Source organism: Rhinolophus ferrumequinum, chromosome 6, assembly GCF_004115265.2.
Source record: "Rhinolophus ferrumequinum isolate MPI-CBG mRhiFer1 chromosome 6, mRhiFer1_v1.p, whole genome shotgun sequence".
NCBI lineage: Eukaryota > Metazoa > Chordata > Mammalia > Chiroptera > Rhinolophidae > Rhinolophus > Rhinolophus ferrumequinum.
The window spans coordinates 2,827,786-2,840,331 of NC_046289.1; the positions used below are offsets into that span (position 1 = coordinate 2,827,786).

The 12,546-nt window shown below is 44.9% G+C and overlaps 1 protein-coding gene across 5 annotated transcripts in view; it reads right to left on the reverse strand.

Moving 5' to 3' along the window:
* Positions 1–12,546, reverse strand: part of PPP2R5C (protein phosphatase 2 regulatory subunit B'gamma) — a 138,432-nt gene that overhangs the window by 10,709 nt on the left and 115,177 nt on the right. For all 5 annotated transcript variants that reach the window (XM_033109536.1, XM_033109534.1, XM_033109535.1 and 2 more), the window contains 4 exons: positions 8,936–9,106; positions 7,229–7,356; positions 4,873–4,974; positions 3,188–3,260 (listed from right to left, as the gene is read on the reverse strand). In XM_033109536.1, the coding sequence (XP_032965427.1) occupies positions 3,188–3,260; positions 4,873–4,974; positions 7,229–7,356; positions 8,936–9,106 (474 nt within the window). The remainder of the gene's footprint in view (positions 1–3,187; positions 3,261–4,872; positions 4,975–7,228; positions 7,357–8,935; positions 9,107–12,546) is intronic.

The window sequence follows — 12,546 nt, forward strand, 5'->3', positions numbered from 1 at the left end:
ATGACCCGGCCTCTCGCCATCGTCATGCAAGTGTATCTTACAGTCTGACCGTCTGAACTGAACTGTTCCTGCTTCCATCTGCCTCCCCTCAGGGCTTGTAAGCTCCTTGAAGCGGGGGGCTGTCTTGTTCTCATCTTTGTACCCCAGAAAGTTTCATGATTCGGGACACACAGCTGGTGCCCTCTGGCCAGTGAAGTGGTGGCCTGCTTGGCACAGGGGAGATGGGGACATGGCGCAGTGCCTCGTTCTTGAGCTCACAACCGGGTGGGCTAGACAGAAGCACAAGTAACGACGCCACTCAGGCGGTGGCAAAGGAACTGTTTCTTAACCAATATTTCAGCTTCTGGCTACTCTGAGCAAGAATGGTGTGCTTTCCCCGGAACCCACCGACAGGTGCTTGGAGCGCTGCGGGCTCGGAGGCCTCGCAGGGCAGAGGCAAGTGAACAAACAAGATGCGACAAATCGTTCACAGCAAGATCAAGGTCACAGAGCAGGACAGAGTGCTCACTAGGAATGGAAACCTCCGTCAAGGTGAAAGTTCCTAACACGGTAAAGGAACACGCATCCCCCAGGAAGCTCATCTCTCACAGGAAAGGCAGCCAGGCCCGGGCCGTGGGCCCCTGCGGCATCGCCTGGAGGCTGCACAAGCCCTGACGTCATACCACAGCCACACTCGGCGTTCCCACAAGTCCTGGCCTTCATTTCACATGAGTCCCACGAAAGTCAGGGAGAAATGAGTAGTAAAATGTTACATGGCCTCTTTTGGCGGATTAGAAGAAATACATTTATGTTAGAAATCTTCACTATTTCATGATTTAAAAAAATTAAATTGTGTGCGACATTAAAAAACCCCAAATGAAGCTGCCACACTGAGGGAACAAACAAGACCGAGACCTTGAGGGCACCCCACCTTTCCCAAGTCCCAAAAGGCCTGCGTGGGGCACGCACTCACGTCTGTGAGCAGGTGAGACACCTGGTTTGGGAAAACAGCAGGGTAAGCACCCGGGAGGCTGCTGGGTGCACAGCAGCGGACAGTCAACTACTACAGACCCACCTTCAAAAAGGCAGAATCAAATCAATTCTCCGGAAGGCAGATGCGAGATGGAGAACCTACCTTCAAGAACCCAACTACTTTTGTTGCAGAAATAAAAGACAAATTGTATGACCCACAAAATCATTCACTTTTTCTTGTTGTTGTTGTAAATGGCAGCAGCGATTAGAACTCAGAAAGATGTTCTCTCGAGAGGAAGGCAAAGCGAGTACCGAGGCCCTAACGCCAGCCCCAAGGAACAGCGCATGAAGTATTTTCCCTTCGGGAGGCACTGCACGGGGGACGGGAGCATGCACACAATGGTGCTGGGGTCAGTCACATGTGGCTTCAACACACAGATGAGGAGGCAGGAAGGACAGCACTCAGGTCGGAGGTTACAGGTCACCACAGGGTAGCGCACCTGAGCAGGCAAACCGGCAGCACTGATGCTGTCACCAAGACATGTGGGAGGATGACAGCCAGAAGGAATAACAATGTGATGAAAGCAAACTCAGGAAAAGTTCGGAAAAGGGGAAATGAGAGCCATGTAATTTCAGGAGGAGAACTGTTACGGCACAGCCCCGAACAAGGACACGCATGTTCAAAGGCACCCAGCAATTTTCCATTTGGAGTGAAAGAGCTTTATGCAATTCTTCATGAGGTTGTCTCCACATGCTAGGTAAAATAAATCCAATCAGACCCTCTGACTTGTAGGCACCTATGGGTTTTTCACGGGTGTTGTGACGGGGTCCTTGACAATCCTGGCTGGGACCTTTGTCTGACGCCCTTTGTGGGGGCCTGTCAGGCAGGGCCCGTCCTCTACTCCTGCCCAGGTTTACGGTTCCACTCTGCTTCAGAACAAATGCCAGTATTTTAACCTTAGTTTCAACATAAATTCTATTCTTTAATGTAGGTACCCATAGCTATCTGCCTAAATTAAGTACTATACAGTTTCTCAGTAATCTTAAACTTGCATTTCTATGTAAGAGCATGGAATAAATATTGTTAGAAAACTGCTGGTTATTCGTTTTAGGTGGAATCAAGGACACTCAGTTTTTCTGTGGGTTCAGTCTCCTCATTGTAATTTTAGCAAAGGGAATACAAATCAATATGTTATTATACAGATAATACATGGTTTTAACTTGGTATTCATGCATCACTTTTTATTAAATGTCAGAGAGAGTGAAAAAGCTACACATCACCTTAGATAATAATTCTTTATCTCAACCTCTCATCAAAGGAAATAGATGGTTTATTATCCTGTTCACCTTACTGAACCTGTTAGGAGTTTGGGGTGAGCTGAGTAATTCTCCTCGTAAAGTAAAATCTTTTATTTTCTGGGGAGCTGGGAAAAGCCTGAGAATTCTTAGTGTGGCAAAGATTTCCACACAAATGATTTCCAGTAAGTGACACCATGATAACCAGACAGGCAATCAGCACCAGGAGGACTGTCTGCAGTGACAATGCTCCAGTCACAGGGACAAGCGGACATAGCACCAAAAGACCACAACCCAAACAAATCCCACACACACCCCGGCCACCCTGGGAGCCAAACCAACAGTTAATGTCACATAGGACATGCTTCGACGGCTGGCCACTCTGGAAGACATGGCCTTGCGCCCCTGCCGGCGCGGTGGACCCTCCTGCTAGGACGGGAGGAAGGGTTAGTTGCTAACATGGCACAAGTCAGTCCATTTTTAACGATAAAAGGCTCAACCTACAGAAACCTAATGTTAGGAAAGAGGACATAAAGTTTACGTTTAATCTCTTTCAAATCTAATTTCTTTTAAACTTTGATATTAGAAAGAGGAAATACAGTGTGAGCTACAGCATCTATGACAATCACAGGAGAAAGCAAACCACCCTCTTGGCCCCAAACACAGGCTAGAGCCTGATTTTCTTTTTACCACAGTATATTCATAAGCTTCACATCTCATTTAAGAAGCAGCAGAAAAAAATGTCAATTCTGTGGTAAAAACTTTTTGGGGCAAAATAACTTTGTACAAAAGTTGAAAATTATTTTTATTGCAGATATTTTCATATACAATGTTAGTGAACATGATTTCCCTCCCCTCCCATGACGAAGCCACAAGCCTATCTTATAAAAACATTCAAGTAACACCCTAGATGTTTTCATGTTACTCTCTTTTTTAGTACCTGGGGGTTTGCTTTGGCTAGATTTTCTATTTTAACCCATGCTTCTTCTCGTTCTTTCATTTTTAGCTTCTCTCTGAAAAACAGTAAAATGTCATTGGTATTAGAGAGATGAATCAAATTTAAGAAATGGGTAAAGGGGAAAGCACTGAACGGGCAGCAACACAATCCTGTTTCCTGTTACTTTCTGGTCTCAGTCCCCTATACTTCACCAAGGGGACCACAATGCATGTACACAAAAAACAAAATGAAAAACAAAACAAAAACCCACCAAGACTTAGAGGAAAAGGTGAAAAAATGTGCTAACATTTTAACATGTCTAAGAATCTAAGTTCTTAAAAACACTTGTACAGCATTTCTTATGCCTCCATCCATCCCGTTTAGTTGCTTCCTCACAGAATATATATCCTTTTGATGAGAAGCTGATCTATCCATGAACAGTGAGACCAGATACCACAGTGTAAAGGGAGCCAGGTGAAAAGAGCAGACGGCCCAACACTGACCCATGAAGAAGGAACAATCTTCAGTGCCAGGAGACCTGGGTTCTAGTCTGATCCCCGTGCTCATGAGTCACATGACCTTAAGTCAACCACTTGACCTGTATCCAACTTTTTTCGTAAATCCAGAAAATGTACTACATGACCTTTAAGGTCCTTTTCAGAAAGCTATGATATCCTAGGAGAGAGATTTGCCATTAGGAAAGCCCAATGGTTTTATATTTCATATCTGAACACTCCGTTCAGCTGAGGTAAGAATGGACCAGGTGGCTGAAGGGTCAGGAAACCCTCTGTGTGTCCCCGTGTCCCTTCTTGCTTTACCATCATCTCACACACACTCTATCTCACTTATTTGTATTTTGCTGTCTTTTTCTTTCCATACTACTCAGAATATAAACCCCATAAAGGCAGGGATTTTTGTTTTATTCACTGCTGTGTTGCCAGAACCTAAGACAGGGCCGGGCATATATGTCAATATACTGTGTAAAGAATGAACATGACAGTTAGTTATATGTACTGTAATTTGAATTATAGTCCTTCAAGTTTATCTACCTTAGCTTCAAGTGACAAGCAAAGAATAAAATCTGCCAACAGTTTATATACTTGACTCTGAAGATGTGATTTCAATAACTAATTAATCACATAATTATTCACACAGCCTAGGGACAGAGCACCATGCCACTTACACTGTCCCTGGCCAGATGTGGGTTCTGAAGACCTCACAGCTTGAGAGGAGGGCCCCACTTCTACGAAGGACACAGGCAACACTCCAGAAAACGCCCGTGTTAACCAAATTAGAACATAGCTGGTTGAGATGAAGATTTTACTCTATCATATAAACCTTATAGAATATAATTCAAATTCCAGTCTTATAAATGTGAAAAATTACACATACAGCCTTTGAGTGTCCCTGGAGAAAAGCAAAAATTTTGAAAGTTGAATTCTTGACCACACATGCACTTTTTGGAAAAACGATTAGACTAGTAGCATAATGGAGAAAATACCTAACTTTAAATACGTGTTCTTGGAAAATCAGTTATTTTAACAAAGTTTTTATTTGCTTTCCAAGTACAAAAGGTTTGATTTCGCTTTAAAGTGAAGACTAACACTTTAGGATAAACCGATGGAGAAGTTATTAGAGATTAAGGAAAAACATCCTTGAAAGAGTAACTTTCGAAAGGAGCAACTTACTTCAGTTTCTCTGCTTTAAACTGTTGGGTGCAATCATCGAATAGTTTTTGGTTCATCTCCATGAAGAGTTTCAGTGCGTTGTATATCAAGCCATGAATTGTCCTACGAATAAAACTTCGTGTTGAAACTCAGAATACTTGATCTTTTTTACCCATCTCCCCCTTTTCCTCGCCCACAATCTAGTTCCATTCCAAATGTATCAGGTGATTTCAATCGTCCCACATTTCACAAGTTCCCTGAGCTTTAAAATAAAAATGCTGCTACTTTTGATTCATTGTTTATTTTCTTGAAGTCAGCAACTCCTCATCCTGCTGCTCTCGCTTAAATGCCTCAGGTCCTCCAGCTCACTGTCCCTGCTCACAGGGGCAAAAGCCAGCTGACTCGGAAAACACATAAAAAATGGTGAAAGTGGAAAAAATACAATTGAGACAAAGTTAATTATATTATATAGAGAACATTACGGAAACATTTTATTTTCTATAAATATCAGTTTCCTTTCAATCTTATTCATTGAGGACAGAAAAATTAATTGTAATAATGCTAAAATAGAGCTTTGGTAGGTAGAAAAGAAAAGAAATCACTATGGGGAGGGGTTATCACTTTGTGAGGGGTGTAAATGTCTAATTATCACGTAGCTTTCTACACCTGAAACTAATAAAAGTAAAAATGTTGATGGATAAAACAAAAAAAAGAAAGAAAAACCACCATAGTGCAGCTTAGTCAAACTTGGGCTCTGACACCCAGGAAGGGGCCCAGTTGCTCAGTGTCCAGTGGAGCCTGTGGGGGGATGGACTCCAGTTCCAGCTGCCATATGTGCAGTCACATAAGTGACCCCCAGCGAGCTCGGCAGGGCCCAGTCAACCCATGGAATTGTGAGCAGAAACAACACAGTAGTTAAACCAAAACCCAAAACCAAACACTAAACTCTCAAATTGTAACTACTTTTTAATTCACTTTACAACTCAAAATCATATTTAGATAACACTTAAAAAAAACATTTATTTCTTTGCACTGGGCAGGAATCCTGCTCGATCACACACAGGAACTGGCCAAACCCCAGGCCTTGGTCATCGCCTGCTGAGCGCCATAAAAAAACAGATGCTACAAAGAAGAGGCTGTTGAAAGTGGACACGTTAACAGTGACCAGAGGACCGTTTGACGGTTCCAGCCACCACTGCCGGCCAACACTGACTGGACACGACTCGTGCCCACAACTCCTTAACTTTCCCTTACGACCAGGGGAAGGTCCCTGCAAAGCAGAGCGCTCTGGGTGCAGGCACACCTGGGGACGCTGTGGGTTCAGAGCGACCATCGCAGCAGAGTGAGTGGTAATCATGTTGCTGGTGGAGGCTCTTGCCTTCAGTTTGTAGAAAACACAGCATCTGTGAGGCGCCAGGGAGTGAGGCAGGCTGTGTAGTAACACTATCCTGACCAGTCATCAAACTCTCAGGTGGGTGCCAACGTTTCCTCTACTCTTCAGAGGAGGAAACTGGCCGAGACAGACCTAGTCGGCAGCGGGGCAAGAACGTGCCCCAGGACCGAGGTGGGGCGCGTGGGCAGATGCTGCGGCCAGGGAACCGCTACCAGCTCCCTTGGCAGGTAGGGCTGCTCCTGCCAGTCCCGTTTTCCTGCCTGCAAACAAGGGGCAGGATGAGATATCCTAGCTCTGCTCTTCCTGCTCTAAATTCTGACGTAAGACTGCACTATAGAAGGGAAAGAAAAGAAAGAAGATGACGTAAAACCCTGACACCACATTCATGTAAATGACCCGAGTCCCAGCTCCATATTCCACGCTGAGATGGCACCTGTGTCAATGTCAAGGTCTCGGGCAACCAGCGCTGAGTAACCCGTCTACTCAGCCTCATTTTGTAAGCGGACAGGAGAGGAGCACAGGCAAATGCACTGCATTCCTTAGGCTGTGTTTAGACCACCTGCTCTCCAGGCAGTGAGCACAGTGGGGTGGTTGCTGGTCACACAGTAGGGCTCAGCAGGGTGTGTGACAGCAGGACTGGGGGCCTCCCAAGAATGGGGTGGCCACCGCACTCCTGCAAGGGCCGAGCCCCATGAGCTTTGCAGGGACCTTCAGCTCCTCTGGAGGGAACTTAATGACAGGCCTGGAAGACACTGTTACTGACCCCGCCAGGGACGCACCTCTGTCTGGGCTTAAAACGGGGGTCAGGTGGCAAATCAAAATCCCCAGATACAACCCACACGTGTACTTAACTACAAGTCCACAAAGAAATCAACAGCTCGTTTTTAAGTGGCATTTCAGACTTGGGTTTCAATCCTAACTGATGTGCGGTCTGAGCAGAACATGCATTTAATCCATGTGGGTCTGACGGCAGCCAGTCCTTACTTGTTCCAGTGGCTCTTTGAGTTGCGGTACAAGGACGGAAACATGATGGGCAGGATCTTTGCTGCATTGTCGCTGATTAAACTCATAATGTATTCGTTATTCCAGTAATACAGGGCTCGCTCTGCCACCTGGAAGATGGGAAGGGCACAGCCTTGTCTGTGATCGTGATTAAAAACATTTAGCAAATCGCCTTCCTACTACTCCTGTGAAAAGGCTAATGAGTTACACTGGATTAGAAAATTTCTATTTCTACAAATTCTAAATAATCTAGAGCAGGAGTGTCCAAACTTTTTTCAACATTTTTCACCAAGGGCCATCTGCGGTAAAATACACAAACAGCCGGGCCACTCACTCGAGGTGAAGTACGTATTGCCTCACCTGGTTTATTTAAGTAAACTAAATATATTTTGGGAATTTGCTGCGGGCCAATAAAAAATGGATCACGGGCCGCAGTTGGCCCGCGGGCTGCAGTTTGGACACCCCTGCTCCAGACTGTAACCCTGAAGAGCCTTCCATACGAGGCAGGTGATTTCCTGTACACCAAGAACACGGTCACTTATTCACGTTCATGGGAGACTCTGGGCTAGATGCTGAGGACACAGGTTTATGGCCCACCCATCAGCCGTACACCACGTACGGCGTGTTGTCTGCACCTGGGGACTCATCAGGGAACCAGGTGAGGCAGAGTCCTTGCCCTCGAGGAGCTCACATTCCAGGGGAGGAGACAAACGGTGGGTGAATGACCTAATTTATTAGAAGTGATGACTTATGTGGGAAGCAGGGGAGGGGAACGGGGTGCGCTGGTGTGAGCGTGGGGAATGTGGCTCCAACCAAGACGGGTGCTCATGGAGCGCGTCCCTGCGCGTCCCTGAGGAGGGACCCCAGGGAGGAGAGGGCGTGAGATGCCAGCTGGCGGCTGGCTGAGGACTAACAGCCGGGCAGCAGGGGGGCACGGTTCTGAAACTGTTGGCGACATCTACATGTGTCACACTGGGGGGCTGTGCTGACATCCCTTCCCTCCTCTGCTGAGTCACCAACTCCCAGAAGACCATGAGGCTCTGCTCATTCATGCCTAGACTTTTGCCCTGTTCATGATGAGTTACAACAAATACCTGCTCAACGAGACAGAAGGGTGGGTGGCCAGTGCGTCAAATGGAGGTGGGCGGGCTGCACAGAGCCACTGGGGACAACCTTTAAAAGAGGCTTGAGGGTTTAAGAAGGAATTGGGAAAAGAAGGTGGAAAGTGACTTGACCGAGGCACTGTCTCAAACAGGAATTTCATAGAGACAAAAATCAGGACTATTAATTTTTTTTAAAGGGTGAAGGGAGACGAATTTATACGATGTCAGAAACAAAGAGCCTTATGGAGGGAGAGAACGCAGAGCTGAACGTTTTATCGCCATAGTATCTGTAAATACCGATTACTCAGTCAGTTGTGGGAAATTGGGAGCTCACTGAACATAAAGACAATTTTACAGAGCAGCCATTTTTAATTACTCTTACTGAGAAATGTTTTCAGTGATGGAGACAAGATACTAAAGTATCTTTTATAGAATTAAAGCCTTAGCATTTTATTTCGTATTCCAATTAAAGTAAAAACTTGAAGTCTACCTTCAAATTACACGAGAAGCACAATATGACCACCACACCCAGAAACGTGTCACCCCCACAGGAGCTCCGCAGCAGCCCCCCCCACCCCCACTGTACCTGGAAGTGCGGGCTGGAGACACACTTGGCCAGCTGCCGGAAGAGCGGCTCCATGATCTTGACAAATTCTGATGGTTCAATCACGTCTAAAATCTCTTCCAACTCATTTAAGAACATTACTTCTTTTGGACTGTGAGTCTTTGGCCAGTATTTGAGAAGCGCCATGACCACCTACAGAAGAAACAACACACAGCATGAGGTCCCTGGTGCCCCGACATCCGTGAAATTAAGATTCTGTTTTTTCGACCCCATTGCAAAGCAACAGAATAAGGTGGTGCTTTTTGCCTTGTAGGAGGAACAGTGTGATTCAGTCAATTACTACATTTAAAAAAAAATAATTTGAGAAATAGGACTAATTTTATATACTTTAGAATGACAATTTTAATTTATGTGACCTACTCACTCTGATTAACCACTGTTTCAAGTTAAGAGTCAGTTCTTTAAAAAAATAAAGGCAGGAAAGTTTGGAGAGAACAGGACCAATGGACAAACACAGAGCTTATATGGTTCGTTCATGTACATGTTTTAGTGTAGAAATGGCCAGTTTTAAAACTGTTGGCCACATATACACATAATACAATATGTTTCTTTCTCAAATTAATTGACTATTCACATGTATTTATACACACATACATACATTGTGTGTGTGTGTGTGTGTGTGTGTGTGTGTATATATATATATATATATATATATATATATACACAGTGCTTTTAGCTGTGCTAAAATAAATAAAAAAGAGACATGAAATAAGCCGATGTCCTCAGCTCACGCCATAGGGCTTCGGTGAGACCTGGGCTTGGGCCACACTGGCCTCTGTGCGCATGACCTTGGGCTGTTACCAAACCCTGGGAGCCCTCATCACAAACCAGCGGCACAACCACCCCCAGCCCTGGGGCTGCTGTGGGGACTTCACTATGGCCCGGTGGGTGTGCGGCAGGGTGGCCCTAGCCAGGACCCCACCATGACAGTGTCTGCGGTCCACGAGGCACGTTCAGTTCGCCAGCAGTGGCTTCCTGATTTGTGGGTGTTGGAGTTACGTTCCTTGCCCAAGTCAGGCAGGTAGAGTTTCTGCTGGGCAGCCTTTATCATATTCCTATAGTTTCCACATTTCCTACCACAATCATACTGTGTTTCCCCGAAAATAAGACCTAGCCAGACAATCAGCTCTAATGTGACTTTTGGGGCAAAAATCAATACCCAGTATTATATTATACCCAGAATTATATTATATATTATATTATACCCAGTATTATTGTATTGTACTGTATTATATTATGCCTGGTATTACATTATATTGTATTATATTATAATATTAAAGACCCGGTCTTATTTTACTATAAGACCGGGTCTTATATTAATTTTTGCTCCAAAAGATGCATTAGAGCTGATTGTCCAGCTAGGTCTTATTTTTGGGGAAGCATGGTACCAATAAATATTGTCCACCCAAGATGTCAGATTTGACTCAGTGCAAATGAATCAGCTATCTAAGTCTGAAACAGCAGCAATCCAGAGCAGGCATTTACACGTGAGTACATGCTAGGTCATATGTACACACCTGATTATACAGCTGAAACCTGTTGTTTTACAGCAGTTGTTCAGCCTGAAACTGCCCCGTGGCCCCAGGAGTCAGGGCCGCTGTGGAACTCACCCCACTGTCGGTCAGCACTGGCAGGCTGGCTGGTGGTTTCTACTACGAGTCATTTCCAGCCCCGCAAATGACGCCAGCTCACTGCTTAGCAGGCCGGCTTCTAATTATCACCATATTAAGAACCACAGTGGCCTTCAAGCAACACCCATTTATAACAGAACAATTCTGTTTTGATTCTTTTGGCATTCAGGCTTCGGGGTGATCTTTTGTGTTACACTTTATAAAACTCCAAAATTTATAAAAAAGAAAGTACTCCTAGTTCTGATGTGACATAAAAATTTACAACACAATTGTCTTTACAAGGAATTATTTTTAAAAATGCACCATTTAATGATTTTCCTCCTTCTTTTTGCTCACAATAACTCACTAGACACTTACTGAGTACCTACTGTACCACGGTTCCTTGCCATTTGACAAATGGAACTTTGTAGGAGAAACACATTAAGGTGTGAGCTGAGGAACACAACTGAGGTGACTATTCAATGTCGTGGAAAAGGCATTATTTCTGGAAGCAGAGCGATGCGCTGGATTTCCTTTTCACCTGGAACGACCTGTGATCTGACCAATAACCGACTGAGTGCGACAACATGTACAGGAGAGGCAGTCTGCTCTGGGATGCTACTCCCAGGCGACAGTGGCCGCTTGCTGCCAGGAGCACTTCCAGAACCAGCTTTCCTTTGGAAACTCAAGGGGCTGCCCACTCTCTGGAGAGGACAGGTGAGCCTGGGGGTGCGTGCCAGCAGCCCCTGTCTGGTATCCTGGGAGCCCCCATCCTGGCCTACCAGGGAAGAAGAGAGTTCCCACCAGACCACGTAACAAAATTTGATTAGCCTCAAGAAACAGGTGGGTGAAAAAGAACACGATTCTACTTCCATCGCTTTCTGATGAACTTGTGTTTTTTTACAAGAGTGTACATGTTCAATGTGCCCAGAATGATTTTGAGCACTGTATGCAGCTTGCAAATGAAAAAAGTTTCACTACAGATCACACACAAGAGCAACAGATGTCTATTAAACAGATCACACTTTAAGAATTCTTGAGCCTGGACACACGCTGACTTCAGGCGTGTCTTGGGTTCCAGCCTGTGAGACGCATGTGCGCCTAGTGTCTTTGTGGGCAGCCGGGTGGACACACACCATCACAAGGGCCTACACTTTCATCTTATTATCGACAAGCTTTGGATGCTGAAATAACACAAAATGGCCTTTGTATTTGCAGAATATGTGAATTTCAAAGGAGGGAATTTACTGAGGCAAAGGTCTGAACGTTTTTAATGTGTGGAAAATGAAATCTGCTTTCTACAGTCAAGAGTATCCTGTTATATTATCTGTGCAGCAGGAAATTAAGAAACGAAATGACCTGGGGTGGAAACACTGGGGACCGGGTGTGTGGGGGCTTAACGTGTCTGTGCTCCTGCCAAGTCAGCTTTCCATCTACTACGTAAGATGGAAGGACCCACCTGACATCAGCACACCATCTCTTGCATTCTTTTAGACAACTGCATTCACTCTTGCAAAGTAATATTAGCTTTCTTAGTGGGAATTAAAAGCATGTATAAACTTTATCAGCTTTCATATTACTTTTAGGTGAGAAAGAACAGGCTGGAACCTGCTCCCTGAGTCCTGCTGGAGCAGGATTAGGATTCGGGCTCTGACAGACATGGGGCTGCGGTGAGGGGCTTGGTGGGAGAAGCCTTAGTCTACAGTAAACCCAGTGTGACATATGGGGAGGTCAGAGTGTGAAAAGTATGCACGAAGAAAATCATAGTAGAAAACTTTCCATACTTTCTCGCCTTCCATATTTTCCTTTGCCTTTTTGTTTCTTAAAATGGGTGGAGGTGTGTGGGAATTTCCTCACTTATTACTTTCTCTAGTAAAAACTCTCACCCTTCAGTTTGAAGAAGACCTTCAAATAGAAGAATTCAAATAGGTTTGTCACCACTGGAGAAAAGATATTACAAAA